General features: G+C 39.6%; 1 protein-coding gene and 1 pseudogene across 5 annotated transcripts in view; both read right to left on the bottom strand.

Moving 5' to 3' along the window:
• HIKESHI (heat shock protein nuclear import factor hikeshi) overlaps positions 1–16,879 on the bottom strand; it is a 41,000-nt gene extending 24,121 nt beyond the window's left edge. For 3 of the 5 annotated variants that reach the window (XR_003722290.2, XR_013403198.1, XM_077960557.1), the window contains exons 1-2: positions 16,629–16,815; positions 12,642–12,879 (exon numbers count right to left, since the gene is read on the bottom strand). Coding sequence is in view for 3 of the 5 variants with exons in the window: in XM_077960557.1 (XP_077816683.1) it covers positions 12,642–12,879; positions 16,629–16,658 (268 nt within the window). In the remaining 2 variants the exon portion in view is untranslated. Of the gene's footprint in view, positions 1–12,641; positions 12,880–15,576; positions 15,755–16,628 lie in introns of all 5 variants that reach the window. The other 2 variants (XM_015115296.3, NM_001260980.1) reach the window with 2 other exon arrangements.
• A 5,796-nt stretch (positions 16,880–22,675) lies between these two features.
• Positions 22,676–23,756, bottom strand: LOC106993412 (protein SET-like; annotated as a pseudogene).
• Between the last annotated feature and the right edge of the window lie 3,885 nt (positions 23,757–27,641).

Raw genomic sequence — 27,641 nt, 5'->3', positions numbered from 1 at the left:
TCTACTAAAAATACAAAAATTAGCCAGGCATAGTGGTGCATGCCTGTAATCCCAGCTACTTAAGAGGCTGAGGCAGGAGAATCACTTGAACCCAGGAGGCAGAGGTTGCAGTGAGCTGAGATCACACCATTGCACTCCAGCCTGGGCAACAGCATGAGACTCTGTCTCAAAAAAAAAAAAAAAAAAGTGAAAAAAATGAACACCACAATCAAAGGATCCACATAACATGAATGACTGTAAAAATAATTATTCTGAGTAAAAAAAGCCAGACAAAAAAAAAGAGTGCATACTGTATGATTCATCTATATAAAACTCTAGAAAATGCAAACTATTTTATAGTGACATAAAGTACATCAGGAGTTGCCTACAGTGGAGAAAAGGTGGTGGAAACAGATCCATTCATTGATTGTGGTGACAGTTTCACAAGTGTAGATATATCAAAATTTATCAAGCCACTTCAAATATGTGCAATTAACTGTGTGTCAATTATACATCAATAAAGCTACTATAATCTGTTAATAAAAAATAAATTTTCTTTGTTTTCTTGAGACAGAGTTTCACTGTTGTCACCCAGGCTGGATTGCAATGGCACAATCTCAGCTCATTCTAACCTCGCCTCCCAGGTTCAAACAATTCTCCTACCTCAGCCTCCCGAGTAGCTGGGATTACAGGCACCTGCCAGCATGCCCAGCTAATTTTTGTATTTTTAGTAGACAGAGTTTCACCATGTTGGCCAGGCTGGTCTGAAACTCCTGACCTCAAGTGATCCACCTGCCTCAGCCTCCCAAAGTGCTGGGATTACAGGCGTGAGCCACCGTGCCCAGCCCTCTTTGTTCTTCACAAGATTTCTTAACACAGGATAAAAGCCTGCTTAAAAAAGAAACTCAAAAATTAAAATTGGGTCCAGTGGATTCTGATGGTATGTATATCAATAGTCAAAATACATCATATATAAACCAAATATATCTAAACACATATATCCATGATTCATAATTCTTTTAAAAATTGTTTTAAGTAGCTTTGAAGGATGCTAGGGAATCAACTCATTTTTGAACATTCACACATAAAGAGAAAGAATGAAGCATTTATCCTGCGTTTCCTATGGCAACTCCATCTCTGGGTAACAAAACAGTAGATATACAAGTTTATCTCTACAGATTTTACAGATAATAAATAAAATGACAAAATTAGAACACTATCATTTTGAACCCCTACTGAATTAATAAATTACAAACAAATGGCTGCTAAGTTTCACACAAAAACATATCCATATATGTAATTCCTGGTGGAAAAACACACCACCACCTATAAGAACCCTGCCAAAACTTAAAAAACTAAAATCTGATTAAACCTCTAAGTCCCAGTAATTTCTTGGAAATGGAGAAGAGAGAATACATTATCTTTGTATAAAAGATACTTGAGAGATCAACCAATTGCCCTGTAAGGACCTTACATGGATGTTGATTTAAAGTATTTTAAAACTTAAACATAAAACTTTTGAGACCATTGACAATTTGAACACTGATTACAGATATTCAATTTGATATTTAAAAAAATCATTTTGGGGCTAGGTGTGATAACTCAGCCCTGTAATCCTAGCACTTTGAGAGATTAAGGGGTGGACTGCTTGAGCCTAGGAGTTTGAGACCAGCCTGGGCAGCATGGCAAAACCCCATCTCTACAAAAAAAAAAAAAAAAAAAAAAAAGACACAAATTAGCCAGGTGTGGTGATGAGCGCTTGTGATCCCAGCTCCTCAGGAAGCTGAGGTGGGAGAATCACTTGAGCCCTGGAGCTTGAGGCTACAGTGAGCTGAAATCTTGCCACTGCACTCTGGCCTGGGCGACAGAGTGAGACTGATCTCAAAAAAATAAATATATAAATAAATAATTATTTTTAGGCCAGGCACAGTGGCTCATGCCTATAATCCCAGCACTTTTGGAAGGCCAAGGCAAGAGGATCACTTGAGGCCAGGAATTTGAGACCAGCCTGGGCAACATGGCAAGACCCTATCTCTACCAAAAATAAATTAGCCAAAGGGGTGGTGCAAACCTGTAGTCCTAGCTACTCAGGAAGCTAAGGCAGGAGGATTGCTTGAGCCCAGGAGTTTGAAGCTATAGTGAGCTATAATCTGGACACTGCACTCCAGCCTAGAAAACAGAGTAAGACCCTGTCTCTAAAACAAACAAAAAAGTATCTTTAGATGTAATAATAGTATTATAGTTTTTTTACCTGTCTTTTAAAGACATACATTAAAATATTTACAGATTGCATGTGGTAATTATAGAATCTGCTCTCAAATAATATGAAAAGAGAAGTAAATGGGCATCTAAATAAAATAACATTAACCATGAGGTGGTCATTTCTGAAGCTGGATGATGAGTAGAATGGGGTTCAATATTCCACTTAGATCTGCTTTTCTATATGCTTGAATTTTCTATTAATACAAATTTTTTAAATAACTTAAATTTATTTTATAACTAAGGTACCTAGATAAAAATTCTAAACAAATAAAATTGACAAAGGCCAATATCCTCTCTCATACTGTCTTTGGCCATTGCTGGTATGAGGGTTATACTGGCTTCAAAATTTATTAAACTGAGTAACTTTTCCTCTTTCTCTATTCTTTGAAAATTATATAAAATATGAACAATTTGTGTCTTAACGGTATAGTACAACTTCGTAAACTCATCTGATGGCTCTATGTGGAAGGAAGAGGTATATTTTTAATTACTGATTTTAATTTTATTGATATTACATCTATTCAGGATTTCAATCTATTCTTGAAATAAATTATTTCAGTTTTGTTTGGTATATTTTTCTAGAAAATAGCCAGTTTTGTCTGTTCCTATGTCATTTCAAATGTACTGGCATAAAACTTTATATATTTTATTTGAAGCTCTATTAAACTTGTAGTTATTGTTCTTCACATTTTAAATAACATTACTTGTGCCTTCTTTTTCCTTGATTCTTCGTTGTTTGTTTTTGTTTTTTTTCTATCACCCAGGTTGGAGTACAGTGGCGCGATGTCGGCTCACTGCAACCTCTGCCTCCCTGGCTCAAGTGATTCTCCTGCCTCAGTCTCTCAAGTGTTAGGACAACAGGCGCACACCACCACACCTGGCTAATTTTTTGTATTTTTAGTAGAAATGGAGTTTCATCATATTGGCCAGGCTGGTCTCGAACTCCCGACCTCAGGTGATCCACCTGCCTCAGCCTCCCAAAGCGATGGTGTTACAGGAATGAGCCACCACACCTGGCCCTTGATTCATCTTTTTAGAGGCTCATCTTTTCATCAGTCTTTTCAAAGAAACAGATTTTGGTTTCATTGAGCCTCTCTATTGTTTGTTTTCTATCATTAATTTCTACTTTTAGCATCATCATTTTCTTCTTTCTTTGGAATGCTTATGTTAAATACTTAGATCATTCACTTCAACCTCACTTCTTTTTGTTTCTGATTTTGAGACAGAGTCTTGCTCTGTTGCCCAGGCTGGAGTGCAGTGTTGCCATCTCCGCTCACTGCAACCTCCTAGAAATACTTAAGTCTTCCTAGTAAATTATCTCATTCCTTGTGAATGAATCTCTTTATCCTTGACTATACTTCTGCCTAGTCTAATTTTTCTCAAAATTCATATACTTATGCCAGCTTTCTTTTGGTTCCTTGTGTTAGAATGTTTCAGATTCACGGCCGGGCATGGTGGCTCACATCTGTAATCCCAGCACTCTGGGAGGCCGAGGCAGGCAGATCATGAGGTCAGGAGATCGAGACCATCCTGGCTAACAAGGTGAAACCCCGTCTCTACTAAAAATACAAAAATTAGCCGGGCGCGGTGGTGGGCGCCTGTAGTCCCAGGTACTCAGGAGGCTGATGCAGGAGAATGGCATGAACCCGGGAGGCGGAGCTTGCAGTGAGCCAAGATTGCACCACTGCACTCCAGCCTGTGCAACAGAGCGAGACTCCGTCTCAAAAGAAAAAAAAAAAAAACAGAATGTTTCAGATTCCTTACTCATAAATAGCAATATAATTATTTTGTTTGCTGCCTTTAAATAAAACAATCTCATTCTGGCATCTCTGTTTTCTCTGGTAAGTTTAATCTGTTTACATTTATATAAACTGATTTATATAACTCATAAAGTTGAAATTATTTCCAATGCCTTACTTTGTTTATACTATACTATGTGTTTTCTTTGCTTTCCCGCCCCCCCTTTTTAAATTTTATTTATGTATTTATTTATTTTTGAAGACAGAATCTCACTCTCTCGCCCAGGCTGGAGTGCCGTGGTGGGGTCTCGACTCACTGCAACCTCCACTCGTGGGTTCAAGCGATTCTCCTGCCTCAGACTGCCAAGTAGCTGGGATTACAGGCGCCCGCCACCACGTCTGGCTAATTTTTGTATTTTTAGTGGAGACGGGGTTTTAACATGTTGGCCAGGTTGGTCTCAAACTTCTGACCTTAAAGTGATCCACCTGCCTCGGCCTCCCAAAGTGTTGGGATTACAGGCATGAGCCACCGCACCCAGCCTTCTTTTTCCTCTTTTCCTACATTCTAGTGGACTGTTTTCTCTACTGCCTTTCCTCCACTTACTCTAATGACATGGAAGGTGCACTTTTTTTTTTTTTTTAATGAAGACAGTCTTGCTATGTTGCCCAAGCTGGTCTTGGACTCCTAGGCTCAAGCAATCCTCTCACCTTGATCTCCTGAGTAGCTGGGACTATTGGCACGTGCCACCACAGCCAGCTTAGTTTTACTTAAATTTTTAATAGGATTACTTGTAAGTAGAATCAGTATTATTACTCTCCTTTTTAAGAACCAGACCTCAAAAAACAGTAATTCAGATTAACACCCCTCCTGTCTTACATTTTTTTTTCTAGAACAGTAATTAATTCTTGTGTGTTTGTTATGCTGTTGTATACAATCAAGTTGTCCAAATTTGTCTATAGGTTTATCAATTTCTGTGCTAACTTTGTGTCTTGCATCATTTTCTAAGCTCTGAGTTCAACCTCCTCTTATAAAGTACAACTACCTCCGGTAAGTAGTTCTTTAGCTAATGGTCTATGAGTGGTAAACTCTTCATCTCCATCTGAAAATATATTTCTTCCTTTAGAATGACAGTTTTGAAAGTTATTTTATTTTTCCTTGGCACTTTAATGATATTATTCTATTGGGTTTTGGCTTCTATTAATGCTCTTGCTAAGTATGCTAAATTAACGGCTGTTCAGTTATAAATGACTTTTCTCTCTCTGGCTGCTTTATTACTTTATATTTAATGTTCAGTAATTTTACTAGAATATACTGAATTATCTATTTATATTTTTCTACTTACGGATACACTGTTTACTTCTAGGCACAACCAAAATGAAGAATAAAAAATGATTTAAGAGTGACTACCATCGTAATTTTCCCAAAGATTGTTCAAATGCTATGCCATATGTATAAGGGGTATGTGTACCATGAATGCCCTAGAGCAGAAGTTCTCAAACTTTAGCTTGCAACACAAACATTTGGGAACTTATTACAGTACAGACTTCTAGATTCCACACCCAATTTCTGAGTCACCAGGTCTGGGGTCTTGCCAGGAATCGGCATTTCTAATACATTCCCAGGTGATGTTGATCCTACAGATCAGGAAGGAGCTCCTGCTTTAAGAACCATAGCCTTAGGAATATATGATAATTATCTCATGAAACCCCCCACTGAGAAGGACTATAGGGACTTAATCTGCTCCTTACAATTCTAAACAATTTTTAGCTTTAAATATTGCTCTCTCCAATTTCTCTCTTTTTTTTTTTTGAGATGAAGTCTCACTCTGTCGCCCACGCTGGAGTGCAGTGCAGTGGCATGATCGTGGCTCACTGCAACTGCAATCTCCACCTCCTGGGTTCAAGCGATTCTCATTCCTCAGTCTCCCAAGTAGCTGGGACTACAGGCACATGCCACCACGCCTGATTAATTTTTTTGTATTTTACTATAGGGGGGTTCCACCATGTTGCTTAGGCTGGTCTCAAACTCTTGAGCTCAAGCAATTCGCCTCCTCAGCCTCCCAAAATGCTAGGATTACAGGCGTGAGCCACCACACCCAGCCTCCCATTTCTCCTTGTAGAACACCAACTATATAAAACAGTAACAGCTACCTCCTCTGTGAGGAGGTACAACTGTTGCAGTTCATTCTTCACAGAGGCCCCACAGCAAAATAAAATCTGATATCATTCCTTTACTCAAAATTGTTCACTGGCTTCTCTACACCTACAAGAGCAGTTGTTTTGCGGGAGGGATACATCAATGGGCTTCAGAGTAGATGCAAATATTTGAGTATTTACATTATGGTACACATACTTTCTAGAATACTATGGAATACGTCTGTGACCTAAGCATGTTAAAAACTGCTGACCTATTACATTTCCAATGAGTCAGTGTGCTACATAAAACTTCATAATCCATGCCTGTCTTTCTCACATATACCCTGATGTCACTCTGAGCACACCACGCTTTCAAACTTTCACCTTATGCCCCTATTACCTCCACCAAGAAAAGAATACCCAATAGATCTCTTATAGGCCTGACAAAGTCCTACTTGTCTGCCTAAGAGCTCCAATGTCACCTCTTCCAGGAAAGCTTCCCCAACCCACTTACGAGTTAATTGCTACCTTTTCTATTCTCCTTCTGCACTCTGTACAAACATCCACTATTACTTTTCACCATTCCAATTACTGGTCTACAGAAATGTCTTCCTCTATGAGTTATCTCAGGCAAGAACTTAATCATCACCTTTATATCCCCATAATAGATACACAAATGTTTGGTAAATATATGAACAAGTTACCTACATGGTACCTAAATACAATTTTACTTTGGACACCATAAACAGTTTCTAGGAGAATATATATTTATATTTTAATAATTTTCACACCTGTAATCCCAGCACTTTGGGAGGCTGAGGCGGGTGAATCACCTAAGGTCAGGAGTTCAAGACCAGCCTGGCCAACATGGTGAAACCCTGTCTTTACTAAAAAAAACAAAAAATTAGCCAAGTGTGGTGGTGGGCACCTGTAATCCCAACTACTCAGCAGCCTCAGGGAGCAGAATCACTTGAACCCGGGAGGCGGAAATTGCAGTGAGCCAAGATTGTGCCATTGCACTCAGCCTGGGCAACTAGAGCAAAACTCCATCTCAAAAATAAATAAAATAATTAAAAATTTTTAAAAAGGAACTTTCAGGTCTGTCTTCATCTAGATTTTCAAGGGAACCAGAGATTCAATAGGTATAAATAGCACCTAATCTAGTTTCATTCTCACATTTCTTCACAAAATGCCTCAAAGTATCAAAGCAAAGAATTATGGCAAACACCACAAAGATACTCCTTGAGAAGAGCAACTCCAACACACATAATTGTCAGACTCACCAAAGTTGAAATGAAGGAAAAAATGTTAAGGGCAGTCACAGAGAAAGGTCGGGATACCCACAAAGGGAAGCCCATCAGAGTAATAGCAGATCTCTCGGCAAAAACTCTGCAAGCCAGAAGAGAGTGGGGGCCAATATTCAACATTCTTAAAGAAAATAATTTTCAACCCAGAATTTCATATCCAAACTAAGCTTCATAAGTGAAGGAGAAATAAAATCCTTTACAGACAAACAAATGCTGAGAGATTTTGTCACCACCAGGCCTGCCTTACAAGAGCTCCTGAAGGAAGCACTAAACATGGAAAGGAACAACTGGTACCAGCTACTGCAAAAACGTGCTACATTGGAAAGACCATCAATGCTAGGAAGAAACTGCATCAACTAATGAGCAAAATAACCAGCTAATATCATAATGAGAGGATCAAATTCACACATAACAATATTAATCTTAAATGTAATGGGCTAAATGCTCCAATTAAAAGACACAGACTGGCAAATTGGATAAAGAGTCAAGACCTATGAGTGTGCTGTATTCAGGAGACGCATCTCATGTGCAGAGACGCACATAGGCTCAAAATAAAGAGATAAAGGAAGACCTACCAAGCAAATGGAAAACAAAGAAAAGGCAGGGGTGGCAATCCTAGTCTCTTATGATAAAACAAACTTTAAAGCAACAAAGATCAAAAGAGACAAGGCCATTACATAATGGTAAAGGGATCAATTCAACAAGAGCTAACTATCCTAAACATATATGCACCCAATACAAGAACACCCAGATTCATAAAGCAAGTCCTTAGAGACCTACAAAGAGACTTAGACTCCCACACAATAATAATGGGAGACTTTAACACCTCACTGTCAACATTAGACAGATCAACGAGACAGAAAGTTAACAAGGATATCCAGGACGTGAACTCAGCTCTGGACCAAGTGGACCAAATAGACATCTACAGAACTCTCCACCCCAAATCAACAGAATATACATTCTTCTCAGCACCACATAGTACTTATTCCAAAATTGACCACATAGTTGGAAGTAAAGCACTCCTCAGCAAATGTAAAAGAACAGAAATTATAACAAACTGTCTCTCAGACCACAGTGCAATCAAACTAGAACTCAGGAAGAAGAAACTCGCTCAAAACCACTCAACTACATGGAAATTGAACAACCTGCTCTTGAATGACTACTGGGTACATAACGAAATGAAGGCAGAAATAAAGATGTTCTTTGAAACCAATGAGAACAAAGACACAACATACCAGAATCTCTGGGACACATTTAAAGCAGTGTATAGAGGGAAATTTGTAGCACTAACTGCCCTCAAAAGAAAGCAGGAAAGATCTAAAATTGATACCCTAACATCACAATTAAAAGAACTAGAGAAGCAAGAGCAAACACATTCAAAAGCTAGCAGAAGGCAAGAAATAACTAAGATCAGAGCAGAACTGAAAGAGATAGAGACACAAAAAACCCTTCAAAAAAATCGGTGAATCCAGGAGCTGGTTTTTTGAAAAGATCAACAAAATTGATAGACCACTAAAGAGACTAATAAAGAAGAGAGAAGAATCAAATAGATGGAATAAAAAATGATAAAGGGGATATCACCACCGATCCCACAGAAACACAAACTACCATCAAAGAACGCTATAAACACCTCTACGCAAATAAACTAGAAAATCTAGAAGAAATGGAGAAATTCCTGGACACATATACAACCTCCCAAGACTAAACCAGGAAGAAGCTGAATCCCTGAATAGACCAACATCAGGTTCTGAAATTGAGGCAATACCAATAGCCTACCAACCAAAAAAAGTTCAGGACCAGACAGATTCACCGCTAAATTCTACCAGAGGTACAAAGAAGAGCTTTCCTTCTGAAACTATTCCAATCAACAGAAAAAGAGGGAATCCTTCCTAATTCATTTCATGAGGCCAACATCATCCTCATACCAAAGCCTCGCAGAAAGACACAAAAAAAGAATTTTAGACCAATATCACTGATGAACATCGATGCAAAAATCCTCAATAAAATACTGGCAAACTGAATCCAACAGCACATCAAAAAGTGTATCCACCACGATCAAGTTGGCTTCATCCCTGGGATGCAAGGCTGGTTCAACATACCCAAATCAATAAACGTAATCCATCATATAAACAGAATCAAAGACAAAAACCACATGATTATCTCAATAGATACAGAAAAGGCCTTTGATAAAATTCAACAGCCCTTCATGCTAAAACTCTCAATAAATTAGTTACTGATGGGACGTACCTCAAAATATTAAGAGCTATTTATGACAAACCCACAGCCAATATCATACTGAATGGGCAAAAACTGGAAACATCCCCTTTGAAAACTGGCACAAGACAGGGATGCCCTCTTTCATCACTCCTATTCAACACAGTATTGGAAGTTCTGGCTAGGGCAATCAGGCAAGAGAAAGAAATAAAGGGTATTCAATTAGGAAAAGAGGAAGTCAAATTGTCCCTGTTTGGAGGTGACATGATTATATGCTTAGAAAACCCCATCGTCTCAGCCCAAAATTTCCTTAAGCTGATAAGCAACTTCAGCAAAGTCTCAGGATATAAAATCAATGTCCAAAAATCACAAACATTCTTATACACCAATAACAGAGAAACAGCCAAATCATGAGTGAACTCCCATTCACAATTGCTTCAAAGAGAATAAAATACCTAGGAATCCAACTTACAAGGGATGTGAAGGACCTCTTCAAGGAGAACTACAGAGCATTGCTCAACGAAATAAAAGAGGACACAAACAAATGGAAGAACATTCCGTGCTCATGGATAGGAAGAATCAATATTGTGAAAATGGCCATACTGCCCAAGGTAATTTATAGATTCAATGCCATCCCCATTAAGCTACCAATGACTTTCTTCACAGAATTGGAAAAAACTACTTTAAAGCTCATATGGAACCAGATAAGAGCCAGCATTGCCAAAACAATCCTAAGCAAAAAGAACAAAGCTGGAGGCATCATGCTACCTGACTTCAAACTATACTACAAGGCTACTGTAACCAAAACAGCAGGGTACTGGTATCAAAACAGAGATATAGACCAATGGAACAGAATAGAGCCCTCAGAAATAATACCACACATCTACAACCATCTGATCTTTGACAAACCTGACAAAAACAAGAAATGGGGAAAGGATTCCCTGTTTAATAAATGGTGCTGGGAAAACTGACTAGCCATATGTAGAAAGCTGATACTGGATCCCTTCCTTACACCTCATACAAAAATTAATTCAAGATGGATTAAAGACTTAAATGCTAGACTAAAAACCATAAAAACCCTAGAAGAAAATCTAGGCAATACCATTCAGGACACAGGCATGGGCACAGGACTTCATGTCTAAAACACCAAAAGCAATGGCAACCAAAGCCAAAATTGACAAATGGGATCTAATTAAACTAAAGAGCTTCTGCACAGCAAAAGAAACTACCATCAGAGTGAACAGGCAACCTACAGAATGGGAGAAAATTTTTACCATCTACCCATCTGACAAAGGGCTAATATCCGGAACCTACAAAGAACTTAAACAAATTTACAAGAAAAAATCAACCCCATCAAAAAGTGGGCAGAGGATATGAGCAGACACTTCTCAAAAGAAGATCCCATTTATGCAGCCAACAGACACATGAAAAAATGCTCATCATCACTGGCCATCAGAGAAATGCAAATCAAAACCACAATGAGATACCATCTCACACCAGTTAGAATGGTGATCATTAAAAAGTCAGGAAACAACAGGTGCTGGAAAGGATGTGGAGAAACAGGAACACTTTTACACTGCTGGTGGGACTGTAAACTAGTTGAACCATTGTGGAAGACAGTGTGGCGATTCCTCAAGGATCTAGAACTAGAAATATCGTTTGACCCAGCAATCCCATTACTGGGGATATTCCCAAAGGATTATAAATCATGCTGCTATAAAGACACATGCACATGTATGTTTATTGCGGCACTATTCACAGTAGCAAAGACTTGGAACCAACCCAAATGTCCATCAATGATAGACTGGATTAAGAAAATGTGGCACATACACACCATGGAATACTATGCAGCCATAAAAAAAGATGAGTTCATGTCCTCTGTAGGGACATGGATGAAGGTGGAAACCATCATTCTGAGCAAACTATTGCAAGGATAGGTAACCAAACACTGCATGTTCTCACTCATAGGTGGGAATTGAACAACAAGAACACTTTGACCTAGGATGGGAACATCACACACTGGGGCCTGTTGTGGGGTGGGGAGAGGGGGAGGGATAGCATTAGGAGATATACCTAAGTAAATGACAAGTCAACAGGTGCAGCATACTAACATGGCACATGTATACATATGTAACAAACCTGCACGTTGTGCAAATGTACCCTAGAACTTAAAGTATAATAAAAAATAAATAAATAAATAAATAAATAAATAAATAAATGTCAACCGAACCAAAAGAAGAACATTGGAGGGGTGATCAAATCTAATTCAACAATCTTAAAGGAAAAAAATAAGTACTTCCATTCTATTTGCTATACAAGTCTATCTGGTTTATCTTCTCACTTAACACATGTAGGTTAATATTATAAATTATGAGAAGATTCCTCTCATTATTTGCTAAAATGCCCACAGGCTACCAAAAAAAAAAAAATATATATATATATATGTGTGTGTGTGTGACAGAGTCTTGCTGTCCCTCAGGTTGGAGAGCAGTGGCACGATCTCAGCTCACTGCAAGCTCCGCCTCACAGGTTCACACCATTCTTCTGCCTCAGCCTCTCGAGTAGCTGGGACTACAAGCACCCACCACCACACTCGGCTAATTTTTTTGTATTATTTAGTAGAGACGGGGCTTCACCTTGTTAGACAGGATGGTCTCGATCTCCTGACCTCGTGATCTGCCCACCTCGGCCTCCCAAAGTGCTCGGATTACAGGCGTGAGACACCGTGCCAGGCCAAAAAAAATATTTTTATGAAGGTGTATACTACACAAAAAGAACGAAGACTTAGGTTCTCTCTAGGGGGAGAAGGAAGGAGTGAGGAACCAATGAAGTCTTTCACTATTTTTCAAATGTTTCTGTATTGTCTTTTATAAAAAATAATGTTTTGTATTACTTTAACAACCAGAAAAACACAATCGAAAGGGGGAAAAGCCATATTCCATGTTATGCTATTTAAGAAAAAGGTTTGATTAATTATAAAACTACTTTAACATATTATTCTTACCAGATTTAAGACCTGAAATTTTGAAGATGGCACTTGGCTTCCCATTCGTGACAAATCCTAGGAGTTGCCATACTGGCATTCCATTGGAATCAGGATAAGAAAAGTAGACAGATCCTCCCATTCCCTCAGGAAATGGGATTGTTCCCAGCATAAAAACCACAACATGGTTGATACTTTCATAATCAGGTAAGTCAAAAACAAATTTATCCTCTGCCACTTGCTGTGCAGCTGTTTGCACCTAGAAAATAAGAAACTTGTCTTAGTTCAATAGTTCTATGAGTTTCTGTAACTCTTAACACTATCGTTTATAAGTTATATTACCAGCATAATTCATTGTAGTCTTTTTACCAAATAAAATGTTAAACCTGATAGTCTTAAACACATACTTAATTTTACAATCATAATCTACTAAATGCAATCTTTTAAAAATATAACTCAGGCCGAGCACAGTGGCTCACATCTGTAATCTCAGCACTTTGGGAGGCCAAGGCACGCAGATCACCTGAGGTCAGGAGTTCAAAACCAGCTTGGCCAACAGGGCAAACCCCATCTCTCCTAAAAATACAAAAATTAGCCAGGTATGGTGGCTCATGCACAAGTATTCCCAGCTACTTGGGAGGCTGAGGCAGGAGAATCGCTTGAACCCAGGAGGCGGATGTTGCAGTGAGCTGAGACCACACTGCACTCCAGCCTGGTAACAAGAGTGAAACTCTGTCTAAAAAAATAAAAATTAAATTAAAATAAATTATTTCACAGGTGCCCTGAAAGGATTCTACTTACATAAAAAATAACAAGGCCAGGCGTGCCAGCTCATGCCTGTAATCCTGGCAATTTGGGAGGCCAAGGCAGGCAGATCACCTGAGGTCAGGAGTTCAAGACCAGTCTGGCCAACATGGAGAAACCCCATTTCTACTAAAAATACAAAATTAGCCAGGTGTGGTGGCACATGCCTATAATCCCAGGTACTCGGGAGGCTAAGGCAGGAGAATCACTTGAACCCGGGAGGTGGAGGTTGTGGTGAGCCGAGATCGCGCCATTGCACTCCAGCCTGGACTAAACGCTGTCTCAAAAAATAAATAAATAAAAATAACTGTAGCTTTAGAATGCTGTAAAGATGAAAGGTTGTTCAAAACACATCACCTAAGCTCTCACCCTACAGTTTAAAGATAAAGGGGCCAGGTACAATGGCTCATGCCTGTAATCCCAGCACTCTGGGAGGCCGAGGCAGGCAGCTGGCTTGAGTTCAGGAGTTGGAGACTAGCCAGGGCAACACAGCAAAATCCCATCTCTACAAAAAATACAGAAATTAGCCAGGGGTAGTGGCATGCACCTTTGGTCCCAGCTACTCGGGAGGCTAAGGACAGATAATCACTTGAACTTGGGATGTCAAGGCTGCAGTGAGCCGAGGTCCCACCACTGCACTCCAGCCTGGATGACAGAGCGGGACCCTGTCCCAAAAATAAATAAAAGAAAGAATATCAGGTAATTAAAACAGGTAAGCAATCCAGAAGTAATTAGGCAATCCTCCTTATTCACAAATCCTTTATCTGAATTCGTCTACTCACTAAAATTTGTAATCCCAAATCAATGCTTGCTGCATTTCTGCAGTCATTCATGGACACACTCATATGAACAGTAGCAAAAAATGTGAGTTGTAGGCCTGGCACGGAGGCTCACGCCTGTAATCCCAGCACTTTGGGAGGCTAAGGCAGGTGAATCACCTAAGGTCAGGAGTTCCAGATCAGCCTGGCCAACATGGCGAAACGCGGTCTCTACTAAAAATACAAATATTAGCTGAACATGGGGGCACAAGCCTGTAGTCTCAGCTACTTAGGAGGCTGAGGCATGAGAATCGCTTGAACCTGGACGCGGAGGTTACAATGAGCCGAGATCATACCATTGCACTCCAGTCTGGATGACAGAGTAAGACTCCATCTCAAAAAAAAAAAAAAAAGAGTGTGCAACTCACACACTGGCAGCTGAGGTAGAACATGCCATCTTGTTTCAGTCCTCATAATATGAAAAAGTGTCCTTTTCACAGTCTAATCTATTTAAAGCATTTTTGTGATTTTTGTTGGTGATTGTGCTGTTTAAAATGACCAAGTTCAAGTGCTGGCTAGCCTTCCTAAGTGCAAGAAGGCCATGGCATGCCTTACAGAGAAAATATGTGTGTTAGATAAGTTTTCCTTCTATAATATCCTATCTACTGATACAAAGAAACTTAAGAAAAATATACTGCTATGTAATTTCAACTACCTATTAGTTATAAAGTAGTATCACCTGCCTGCCCTAAATTAAGTCCCAAGATACAAAGGCTGAGAGTTCCTAAAGTCAAATTCTGATTCCCTCTTCAGAAGTATTCTGACCCAATTTAAAATCCTCCAGCTTTAGTACAAAGAATAAAACAAAGGAAGAACATAAACCAAATGGCCAGTATTAGTATTAAATTCAATTTCACCAGTCTTTGGCATGCATATAACCTAAAAAGCGTGGGAAACTATTATTTGTGAGTCTTGAAATAACCACCAGGCAAAATAAGTATTTCTTAAGTGTCAACTTTGTATGGGTACTGAACAGTCTGCAAATCTGTATCATCACACTCTAATTTTTCACATTAAGAAAAGGTATTATCTCTTTAAGAAAAAAATCTCAAGAAATAAAAACTGGGTTCGTAAGTTTAGATAAGTAAATTTTTCCTATAACAGAGTAATGTAGTTAAGTTTTGAGATGCCACTAGGTCTATTTGTCCTTCACTTTGATATGTCCTAATATCCCATAATTAAAGGACCAAGTATCTCTAATATATAGAGACAGGTATTACTACAATTGAATTTTCTTCCAAATTAGTTGACAACATGAGAGATACATGGATTCCAAATAGGTTTTTTATTCTCTGAGAAACACAATTTTAATGTCATTAATTAATAACACTCACTCGTCTGAGTCACACAATCATTCCAGGGTTGTCCTTTCTTTTTCCCTATTAAGAGCAGGGTAGAATTATCTCACCAGGATTATGAATTACCACCATCACCACAGGGGTCTCACAGTCATTCAAGAGACAAACTTTATGAGGCTAGTCATCTCCAATTTATCTTTCTGGCTTCTTAGAACTGTATATGTACAGAATACAATACATTATCAAAACTTGATGGGAAAAAAAGACAATTCAACAAAGGGATTGCAACATTTAAAAAAGCCAGAAGAAAAAAGAAGGAAAAATACTTCTAGGGGAAAGGAGTCAGGCCTGAAAATTGATGTCTGTGTGGTTTCTAAGGAAACAAAAAAGATTCACCTTCCAGATTATTCCTAAAGAATTCCAGGTGCTGATCTCATTTACTCTAACAATTTGGCAATGTAGGTTATCTATTTTGACCAATAAGGAAACACACTACTTGCATCCTTCTCTGGTTATCTCAGATACGGTTCACACGTTAAGTTTCTGCCAACTTCCAATTAAATTAAGCATATTTTTACTGGGGTTCTTCCAAAGGGACCCAGCAGATATACACTGCCTGAGCACCTTAATCTTTGAAAAACCGTTTGCTATAGACCAGATTCAATCCCAAATTCACCTCTACCTCACGGTAATAAGGGAGGCATTTATACTGGCGATTGAACTTAGTTCCTTAACTGCAAAATGTCAAAGATAAAGACCATCTCACGAGTTACGAGGATTAAGTTCAAAGTGCCAAATAAGCGCCACACATAAGGCTGAGTGACCAAAGGCGTACACTGCACTTAGCCCAGTACTTGTACAAAATGCACACTTAATAAATGCCAATACTGTGACTACTATTCGAAAGAATCTGAACGGAGCTGGGCATAGGAGAGCACCCAGCTTCCCACGCTCCATCCTCACATACCCAGCCAAAATACAGTTAAGTGGGCTTCCCCGCATCCCTAGAGCCTGCGTACCCTCCCCGCCGCAGGGCTTCGCCCTCGATATCCTGACCCCTTCCTGATACCACTCGGTCCCATCCTCACCAGCCTCCCCGCCACCAAGCAGCCAAACATGGCGACGGCAGCTCCGTTCAGCCGGCAGTGACCTGAAGCCGGCGACTAGGAGTCCTGGGGCTACTGCCCTAGTCGAGACTAAGAACCTTCCAGAATTTGTGAGAGGGTGTCTGCCCCTCCACTACATAGTGACTGGGCCAGCGGCTGGAACGCCTCTGCCCCGCGACCTCTGACCTTCTCTTCCTAAGCAGCACGCTGCTCAGGCAACAAGTACTTCCGGGGCTTACACCCGGTTTCCCCACTGAGGAAGAAAGGTGGGCCAGCGCCGGTACAAGACTACAAGTCCCAGAACAAGTCCCAGAGGGCACTGCGCCGGTTTCCGGGAAAGTAAGCCCGGAGGCTTTGCACACTGGGATCGGTAGTCCGAGTGTTCTATAGCCACACCATGTGTGGATCTCTCATTTCCATGTACAATCCTGGGAGGAGATACTTCTAACGTTTCTGTAACATCTGAGAGATAGTGCACTTTTACAATAATCACGTCACTAGATCTTTACAAAAACCCTATGAGGTAAGTATTATAATCCAAATTTTATAGGAGTGAGCAACCTCAAATCTTTACACAGCAGTAAATGTTGGAGGCTGATTTCAAGTCCTAATCCAAATCCGGGTTTCTTTCTGCTACACAGTATCTCACAAGTACTAATCTTTAACCAATTGTTTTGTACTTGTCTACAGTTTATAGTTCTTTCCAGCTTCACTTAGTTGTCACGCTCATTTGCTGTACAATTGTGGAAAAGTTGTAGATGTCTTTGTGCTTCAGTGTCCCTCCTTTGCAAAAGAAAAATAATGTGCCTATCTCCTAGGGTTGCTGTGAGGATTAAATGAGCTAATATGTATAAAACACTTAGCATAGTGCCTGGCTGTGCTTAATTAGTGGGAGTTTTGTTGTAAAAATATCTATTTTTTTTTTCTATATGCATTTGCAGAAAAGGTTCATAGGAAATACAAAACAATAGCCAAAAAAAAAAAAAAAAAAAAAAACTGGCATCAAGTACTGATTGCCACCAATACTTATTCTCCCTTTCACAACTCCAATTTCTTTTCATCTTGAATAGGATAGTAAAGGGTCTCTGTCCAATTTAAATATCTGAGCTTGGCCACCAGCCATAAAGCAGGTCTGTCTTCCCTGTCCTTAGTTTATATACGGGGGATCAGTGTTTGGAACAGTCTTCTGGCCTCCACTGTGGATCCCTAAACTGATCACCTATCTTATCACTGATACTCCTTTGAGATAGCTGAGCCAAAGATGAAGAGGTAGGAAAGGATCTACCAATGTCTCCAACTTGCTACCTAAAAAGTCCTAGAACCTTCCGAATAAAAAGGCCATTCATATGAAGACCACTTCATAAATTAAGGCACCCACTACCTGGCTTCAGAGCCCATCTCTGCCATTTATTAGTTACATAATCTTAGGCAAGTTAACCTAACACTCCCATACCTCCTTTTCCCCATCTTTAAAATGAAGTAATAATAGTATCTACCTCATAAAGTTGTTTCGAGGGTTCTTACATGTAAAGTACCCAGTAGTGGCCAGAATGTAGCTTACTCAATAAATGTTAATATTTAGCATTATTGCCTTTCCTAACTAATTTTCCATGTCTTCTTCACACCCACCTTGTGCACTAGCCATACTTTTGAATTCTCTGAGCAACTCCTACTTTTAAATTTGTATGTGCTTATACAACTTGTTTTATCTCCCTGTAATATTCACTTGGTTATTTCTTACATATCCTCTCAGTTTTCTTCACTAATCTTCCTATGACCCACCTGATAGTCATTTCTTCTCCTACCCAGCAATCTTATTTAATGGATTGAGAACTAGCTAGCTTAGAATTTTTTTTTTAATTACAGTTGCTGTTTATTAATTGTCTCAATCTCTGTTATGTGAGAGTGGAGCTTTTTCTCCATTTTGCTGGTGAACTGTCTTAGTTATAGATTGTACATAGAGGCAGTGAGTATAGTATCATACCTCTAGAGTAGCCAGTATTCCAGCTACCAAACTATATTATTTGTACATACAGTAGTTCTTTGTAACTTCTGTGGGCAGAACGAGATACAGTGTGAAGAAGTGAAGAAAAAATGTTTCAGGGAAAAAATCTTTCCAATAATCAGAGCTCTCTGAAATAAGAATAGATAGTCATGGAATAGAGTGAATGCTCCCATTCACATTGATATTTTAACCAATGCTGAAATCCACTTACATTGTTGAGGAGACTTACAGAAAATTCGGGAAATTGGCTGAAAACTTCAGAGGTACTTACCCCCTCTCAAACTATATGATTCTATGGAGTAAGAACCAATTATAATTTAATCGTGGCCAGGGTATCAGGGATTCTGAATCCTGGTTTTAGCTCTTCATTAATTAACCTAATGATGTGATCATTTATTTTATCATTTTGGCCATTACATTTCTTCCAATTCTAGGACTGAATTCTGACTTGAAGACAGCAAAAATATATTTTTTCTCTCCTCTGAAAAATTTTTATTTACAAAATAAGGAGAACAACAAATAGACACACAAACTCTGTCTTCCCTGAACTGGGAGATATCTGTAACTCCAAGTCACAATAGATATCAATGGAAAGTAGATAAAAGAAAGGCAAATGACTTAGCAGAGGAGTGGAAGATCAAAGTCAGGTACTTACAGAGAAAGATAAATATCAGAGAAGCCCAGGAATTGGAGATACCAGGGGCCACAGAAGGCAAGAGTAAGACAGGCAGATTGCTTAAAATCAATGTTAAGATGTTTATATCTGTTCCTCATCCACACCTTGCAAAAGCCCACTGGTATGAATCTCTGTGGAAAAAAAATTAAATCAGAGGCACCCTGGGTAGTAGGAAACCATATACTGAGAAAAAGTGGTTGTAGATTAAGGCCACCATATATATATAGATTAGGTCCTGCTTTTACTCAACATTGTACTGGAAATTCCAGCCAAGGCAATTAGGCAAGATAAATAAAACTGGAGATGAAAAAGTAAAACAATCTCTAGTCACAGATGACATAATCTTTTTGGTTTTTTTTGTTTGTTTGTTTTGTTTTGTTTTTAGACAGAGTCTTACTCAATTGCCCAGGCTGGAGTGCAGTGGCAATCTCAGCTCACCACAACCTCCACCTCGCAACGTCAAGCGATTGTCCTGCCTCAGCCTCCCAATTAGCTGGAATTACAGGCACGCACCACCATGCCTGGCTAATTTTTGTATTTTTTGGTAGAGATGGGGTTTCACCATGTTGGCAAAGCTGGTCTCAAACTCCTGACCTCAAATGATCTGCCCACCTCATCCTTCCAAGGTGCTAGGATTACAGGTGTGAGCCACCATGCCTGGACATTGTGTATATAGAAAATCCTAAGGGATCCACTAAAAAAACTATTAGAACCAGTAAACAATTTCAGCAAGATTGAAGGATAGGTCAATATACAAAAATAGTGTTGCTATACACTTGCAGTGAACAATCCAAAAGTGAAATTAAGAAGATAATTTCATTTAAAATTCTCATTTAACAAAAGAAGTATAAAGTATATACTCTGAAAACTACAAAAAAGTTGTTGTAAGAAATTGATCTGGCTTGAACATTTGTCTCCTCCAAATCTCATGCTGAAATGTGAACTTCATTGTTGGAGGTTGGCCTAGTGGGAGGTGTTTGGAGCATGGAGGCAGATCCCTCACAAATGGCTTGGTGCTATCCTTGCAGTAGTGAGTTCTCACTGTATTATTTCATTCGAGAGATGATTGTTTAAAAAAAAATAAAAAATATATTTAAAAAAAAGAGCCTGGCATCTCCCTTGCTCCCTCTCACCATGTGAATGCCTGCTCCCCCTTCAGCTTCCATCACGATTGTAAGCTTCCTGAGGCCCTTACCAGAAGCTGGACATATATTGCCACCATGCTGGTACAGCCTGCAGAACTGAGTCAAAATAAACCTCTTTTCACTCAGCCTCAGTTACTTCTTTTTAGCAATGCAAATGGAATAACACAGAAATTAAAGGATATCTAAATAAATGGGAAAATGTCCCATATTCTTGCGTCAGAAGACTTAATATTGTTTAGAAGGCTGTACTCCCCAAATTGATCTACAGATTCAGTGCAATTCCCATCAGAATCCTAGCTGACTTCTTTGTAGAAATTGACAAGCTGATTCTAAAACTCTTAAGCAAAGGATCTAGAATAGCCAAAACAATCTTGAAAAGAACAAACTAATATCCATACTTCCTGATTTCAAAACTTGCTACAAAGAAACAGTCATCAAAGCAGTATAGTATTTAAAAGGCTGGACAGGGTGGCTCATGCCTGTAATCCTAGCACTTTGGGAGGCCAAGGTGGGCGGATCACTTGAGGCTGGGAGTTCAAGGTAACACAGTATGGTATTGGCACAAGGGTAGACATATAGATTAGATTCAAGAGTCCAGAAATAAAACCATATGTCTATGGTCAACTGATTTTCAACAGGAGCACTAATACCATTCAATGGGGGGAAAGAATAGTCTTTTCAGTAAATGATGCTGGGACAACTAGATGGCCACATGCAAAAAAATAAACTTGGACCCTTACCTCGTAACATATATAACAACCCAAAATGAATCAAAGATCTAGATATACAAGTCAAAATTATAAAATTCTTTGAAGAAAACAGGGTTAAATCTTCATGACCTTGGATTTAGAAAAGGATTCTTAAATATGACATCAAAACCATGAGCAAGAAAAGCAAAATTTATAATCTCTACTTCATCAAAATTTACAATATGCTTCAAAAGATCCATGAAAAAAACCCACGGAATTGGAGAAAATATTTACAAATCATATGTCTGATAAGGGACTTGTATCCAGAATATTTAAAGGACTTAACAGCTCAATAAGAAGATAACACTAAGCTGGGAACAGTGGCACGTCTATAGTACCAGCTACTCAGGAGGCTGAGGCAGGAGGATCACATGTGCCTGCGAGTTCAAGGCCAGCCTGAGTAATACAGTGAGACCCCCATCTTTAAAAAATAATAAGACAGCCCAATGTAAAAATGGGCCATGGGTTTTTATTAATTTCCTAGAGCTGCTGTAACAAATTACTACAAACTGGGAGGTTTAAAACCACAGAAATTTATTTTCTTATAGTTCTGGAGGCTAGAAGTTTGAAGTCAAAGTAGGTGTTGGGAGGGCCATGTGCCCTCTGCAGGCTCCAGAGGAGAATCTATTCCATGATTCTCTCCTAGCTTCTGGGTGTTGCCAGCAGTTGGCATTTCTTAACGTATAGATAAATTTCAAACTCTGCCTCACTGGCTTGTTTCACATGGTAGTCCTCACTGTGTCTCTGTGTCTTCTTGTATGAACCCCAGTCATTATATTTAGGGCCCACCCTACTTCAGTATGGATTCAACTTAAATTGGTTACATCTGCAAAGATGGTATTTCCAAAAAGGCAACATTCGCAGGTACCAAATGGTCATGAATTTAGGGGAGTGGGGAGGGTCTATTCAGTCCTCTACTAATCTGAGTAGACATTTCTCCAAGTTAAATATATAAGTGGCCTATAAGCATATGAGAAGATGCTGGATATCATCAGGGAAATGAAAATCAAAACTGCAATAGACCACTTTAAACCCACTAGGAAGTAAGGATGTGGAATTGGAATCCTCATCCACTGCTGATGGGAATGTAAAATGGTGCAGTCGCTGTGGAAACAGCTACCATGTGACCCTGTGGACCTACTCCTAAGATATAGGAGAAATGAAAACATGTCCAAACCAAAACTTGTACATGAAGGCTTACAGCATCATTATTCATAATAGCTAAAAGGTGAAAATCCAGTCTCTACCAACAGATGAATGAATGAATGAATAAAATGTGGTATATCCATACAATGGAATATTATTCAGCATAAAAAAATAGAGTACTGATACATGCTACAATATGGATATACCTTCAAAATATTGTGCTAGGTGAAAGAAGCCACAAAAGACCACATATATGATTCCATCCATATGAAAGAAGTCATGCTGTCAAAATGCCCACCTCTGCTCAATATATTTCTCCCCAAAATAACTTAGGAACCATGGTATAGAGAAAATACCTCAACAACAGGGTGACTGAGCACAAGAGGAAAAAAACAGACTGCAAGTTGCTCCCAGGGATTGGAGAAAATGTTTTAAAAGAAAGGTTGGAATCCATTGGTGTTCTGTTGGTCATCTCCTCCATCTTCCTGTCCTTCCTCCCCTTCATCATCATCTTTATCTTCGCTTTCATCCTCATCCCTGTCTTCATCATCTTCTTTTTCTCTTTCCCCTTCCTTGTCATCCATATTGGGACCCAAGTAATACTGTAGTTGATTTGGCCAAATACCATCTTTGATGACCTTTCCTCACTCATCAGAATGGTCAGTAAGCCAGTTAAAGAAGCTCTCTGGTTCCCCATGCTGCCTCTTCCTGCTGGCATTATTCTGCATTTGACTTGCATTTTTCATGAAATCCTTTCCAGATTTCCACTTGATTTTAGTGAGTTTGAAGATGGAGCACCACTCTCATTCAGATTAAAGTTTTTGGAGAGAACTTTATTTTTGAAGTAAGGATTTTTGTCAGAATGAAAATATTCTGTAACCTGGTTTAATATCTTCAAATTCTGTCACTTCAACACTGGTTAAATGAGGTAGTGCCTCTTCATCCTCCTCCACAAGCAGTGCAGACACTTGTCAATGGTTGACAAATGCTGTTACCCCTTTGGGATTTTGGCTATCAATTCAGACCTCATCTGAAAAAATAGTTGGCCGAGTTTGTTATATTTCTGTTCTGGTTTCAAAGTCTCCTCATTGGCTTGTTTATTAAGTCTACTTCATTTTGTACTTCATCAATATGTGCAGTTGCTTCTTGCTGTTCTTTTTCTCCCTTCTTCAGCAAGACCAGAGAGACTGATGTCTCTTCCGGCCTCGAGGCAGAAGGTGCTCTTGGTTTCTTCTTTTGAAGCAGAAATAGAAAGCATGGCATTTGGGGGGCCATGCAGTGAAGAAAGGCCAAAAGCGAGACCACCGATCTCCTTGCCCATCAGGAAGAAGCTCAGAAAACCCTAATATTATTGTTTTAAATCACAGCATCACAACCTCTGAACTTCTGCTACCTAGAACAGTGTAATGAAATCATCAGTAACAGTTATACTAGTATAAGAATTTCAGCTCAGAGTAGACATATTGCTGATGTGAAACTTTACAAATGATAGTTCTCTCTTGAAGGCAGACCCAGGTAGCTTTCCCTATTACTCTTAGCACCTGTGATAAATTGCCAAAGTGTCACAAGTTCTTTCCCTACCTGGGTCCATGCCCTTGCAATGTGACTTTGAAGCTCCTCCTCTCAAGAGATGGAATCTATTTCTTCACCCTCTTGGCCTTCTTACTTAATTTGACCTAAAGAATGCAGCAGAACTGATAATGTTCCAGTTCCAAGCTTAGGTTTCAAAACTACTTGCAAGCATCTGCTCTAGTTCTTGGAAGTTTGCTGATTTACTACTGGAATAAGCCAAGGAGAGCCTGCTGGATAAGTAAAGACACCTGGACTCATTTCCTCAGCTAACAGCCAGATCCCATGAGCAAAGCTACCTAGCTGACTTGCAGCTGACCACAGTCATGAGTAAGTCCAGTCAATTCCAAAAGAACCACCCAACTGAGCTCAGCCCAAATAGAATCATGAGTTAAATAAATTGCTGTCTTAAGCCATAGAAGTTGTAGGTGTTTTGTTCAGCAGCAAAAGCTAACTTCTTTGTAATTCCTTCATCATATGAAAAAAATTTTTTTGAGACAGAGTTTCACTCTTGTTGCCCAGGCTGGAGTGCAATGGCACAATCTCGGCTCACAGCAACCTCTGCCTCCCAGGTTCAAGCGATTCTCCTGCCTCAGCCTCCCAAGTAGCTGGGATTACAGGTGCCCGCCACCATGCCCAGCCAATTTTTTGTATTTTTAATACAGACAGGAGTTCACCATGTTGGCCAGGCTGGTCTCAAACTCTTGACCTCAGGTGATCCACCCGCCTCTGCTTCCCAAAGTGCTGGAATTACAGGCATGAGCCACTGTGCTTGGCCCATGAAAATAATTTTTATGTATTCGTTTCCCTTTCCTATAGCAGATGCTGGCAGATATCTATTTAACATCCACTTCTCCCCTTCTTCCTTGTTAACAGAACCCCAATTTTGTCCTGGCATCCATCTCTCCTCTCTATGACTCAGGAGCCCCAGGGGAAGCCCTTACTTTAATCAACAATTTTCTCTTCTCTTTGCAGTGATGTGTTTAGGATCAGTCCCATAACCTGAAAGGAAGTTTTCTGGGAGCCTCTGAGAAAAGTGTCTTCATCGTGAGAAGGCCACAGTAAAAAATTAGCCAAGTGTTGTGGCACAGGCCTGTAGTCTCAGCTACTCCGGAAGCTAAAGCAGGAAGATCGCTTGAGCCTAGGAGGTTGAGGCTGCAGTGAACTGTGATTGTGCCACTGCACGCTAGCCTGGATGACGGAGTGAGACCCTGTCTCAAAAAAAAAAAAAAAAAGAAGAAGAAGAAAAAGAAAGTTACACAGCCAGGCATAGTGGCTTACGCCTGTAATCCCAGAAATTTGGGAGGCTGAGGTCAGAGGATCTCTTGATCCTAGGAGTTCAAGGCTGCAGTGAGTTATGACTGTGCCACTGCACTCCAGCCTGGGCAACAAGTCAGACCCTGTCTCTTTAAACAAAATAGAAAAAGCCACACAAAGAGATGATCACTTTCTGTCTCTGTACTTTGATGAATCTGAAGGTGATACTTCGAGTTGTAGCAAGCATTTTGAAACTTCAAAAGGAACAACCTGAGGCCTGTGTGGTGGCTCACGCCTATAATCCCAGCACTTTGGGAGACCGAGGCTCAATCACTGGAGCCCAGGAGTTCAAGACCAGCCTAGGCAACATCACAAACCCCATCTCTACCAAAAAAAATTACAAAATACAAAAATTAGTTGGTGGTTGGCTCATGCCTGTAGTCTCAGCTACTCAGGAGGCTGAGGTGGGAGGGCCTGGGCCCAGGAGGTGGAGGCCCTGACCTGGGGCCAGGAGACAGAAGTTGCAGTGAGCTGAAATCACATCACTGTACTCCAGCCTGGGAGACAGTGAGACGTCTCCAAAAAAAGAAAATAATAATAAAAATAATAAAGGAACAACCTGAGGAAAATGCCAGCACAATCAGAAAGGCAGAGAATGAGATGAAAATAACTTGTCTTTATTGATGTCTTGTGCTGTTGAATCAACTAGCCCTGAAGCCTATCCTACCTTTGTACTTACGGTTATGTGAGGTAATATATTCCTTATTGCTTAAGCCAATTTTAGTTGGTTTTGTTGTTACTTACAACTGATGTTATAATTAACACAACATCCACTAGAATATAAGCTCCAAGAGGGCAGGGAATGTGTCTATTTTGTTTACCACTCTATCTCCAGTGTGTAGTCCAACACCTATCCCCTAACAAACATGTAATAGTTATTTACTGAATGACTATAACCATATTATATCAATTATCATTTATTAAGTACGACTGCAATTGACACTTGACTAGACAGCATAAAGATCTAATTAGGGAGCTTGACTACTCTTGACTGTGAGTCAGTCCTTTAAGAGAAGAACTTTACCTTTGCTCTCCACAATCTGGCATACAGTAGACTTCTACACATTTGCTAACTAAATGACCTATGTCACAGAATTTTGCCAACTCTCCAGCAGGGGGTGCCCATAACCAGCTGTTCTGGGCTCTGGGAACTTTTTTTTTTTTTTTTTTATCATCAGCCCCTCCTTTTCTGCATTCCCCTTGATCTTCCCCCGACCCCCTCTTGGAGCCAAGGAACACAGCAATGCAAGGAAGCTCAGAAGGGACTTTTCAATTTTCAGAACCTCAGTGTCTGTCCTATCCCAGCTTCCAGCACCTGTTAGAGAGGGCTGAGAATATGCTTCTATGATCAGAGGATGCTCTCTTAGGTCAGGGTTAAGCAAACATTATCTGTAAAAGGCCAGATAGTAAACATTCTAGGGCCGTAAGGTCTTTATCCTGTCATGCTCTTGTAACACAAAGAACTGCTGAGCCAAGCATCCCTGCAGCCTCTGTATTTCTGGCTATGCAAGATCATGTATTCCTTTATTACTTAAGCCAATTTTAGTTTGCTTTATTGTTACTTACACCTGAAGATATAATTAACTGTCCACAGCTAGACTATATAAGCTCCAAGAGGGCAAGGAACTTAATAAGTAAATGAATACAAGAATAAGCAAAAGAATGGATGTGGGTATAACTGTGTTTCAAAAAAAAATTATTGACAAAAACAGACAGCTGGCCAGATTTGGCTAACCCCTGCTTTAGGTGAACAAGGCATTGCCTAGGTCATTGGTTTTCAAACTTGAAGGTGCATCAGAATCACCTGTAGGGCCTATTTAAACACTGATGGCTGGGACTCACTTGAGTTTCTAATTCAGTAAGTCTGGGCTAGGGCTGGAGAATTTCAATTTCTAATAGTTTAGTCTTGCCAAATAAAATACAGAATTCCCATATATCAGATTCTTGAATTTCAGATAAATGATGAATAACTTTTAGTATATGTATGTCTCAAAGATTTATTATTCATCGTTTATCTGAAATTCAATTTAATCTGACATCCCTAAATCCCTAAATCTGGCAGTCTTAGACAAGTTTTCAGGTGATGTTCACGCTGCTGGTTCAGGAACCACAATTTGAGAAACAATGGCAATATAGTCTCATGCATAAAGTTGCCTTGCTAATTCAGAAGTCTTGAGTTGGAGTGAAGTAAATACCCATCACTCTAACACAGGATTTCTGCACACTCAGTCTGTATATGTGAACATGTATCTACTTGGTTCACAAGTTTGAGGTTTGCCTAGATACTTTCTGCGTTCGGTAGATACTTTCTGTGTTCGTTTTCAACAATTATGTATTTGTTGTGCACTTACTATGACTCAGAATTTACTTCGAATTTCAGTCCTGTAC

The sequence above is a fragment of the Macaca mulatta genome, chromosome 14 (genome assembly GCF_049350105.2).
Source record: "Macaca mulatta isolate MMU2019108-1 chromosome 14, T2T-MMU8v2.0, whole genome shotgun sequence".
Classification (NCBI taxonomy): domain Eukaryota; kingdom Metazoa; phylum Chordata; class Mammalia; order Primates; family Cercopithecidae; genus Macaca; species Macaca mulatta.
This window is presented reverse-complemented; position numbering and strand designations above follow the sequence as displayed.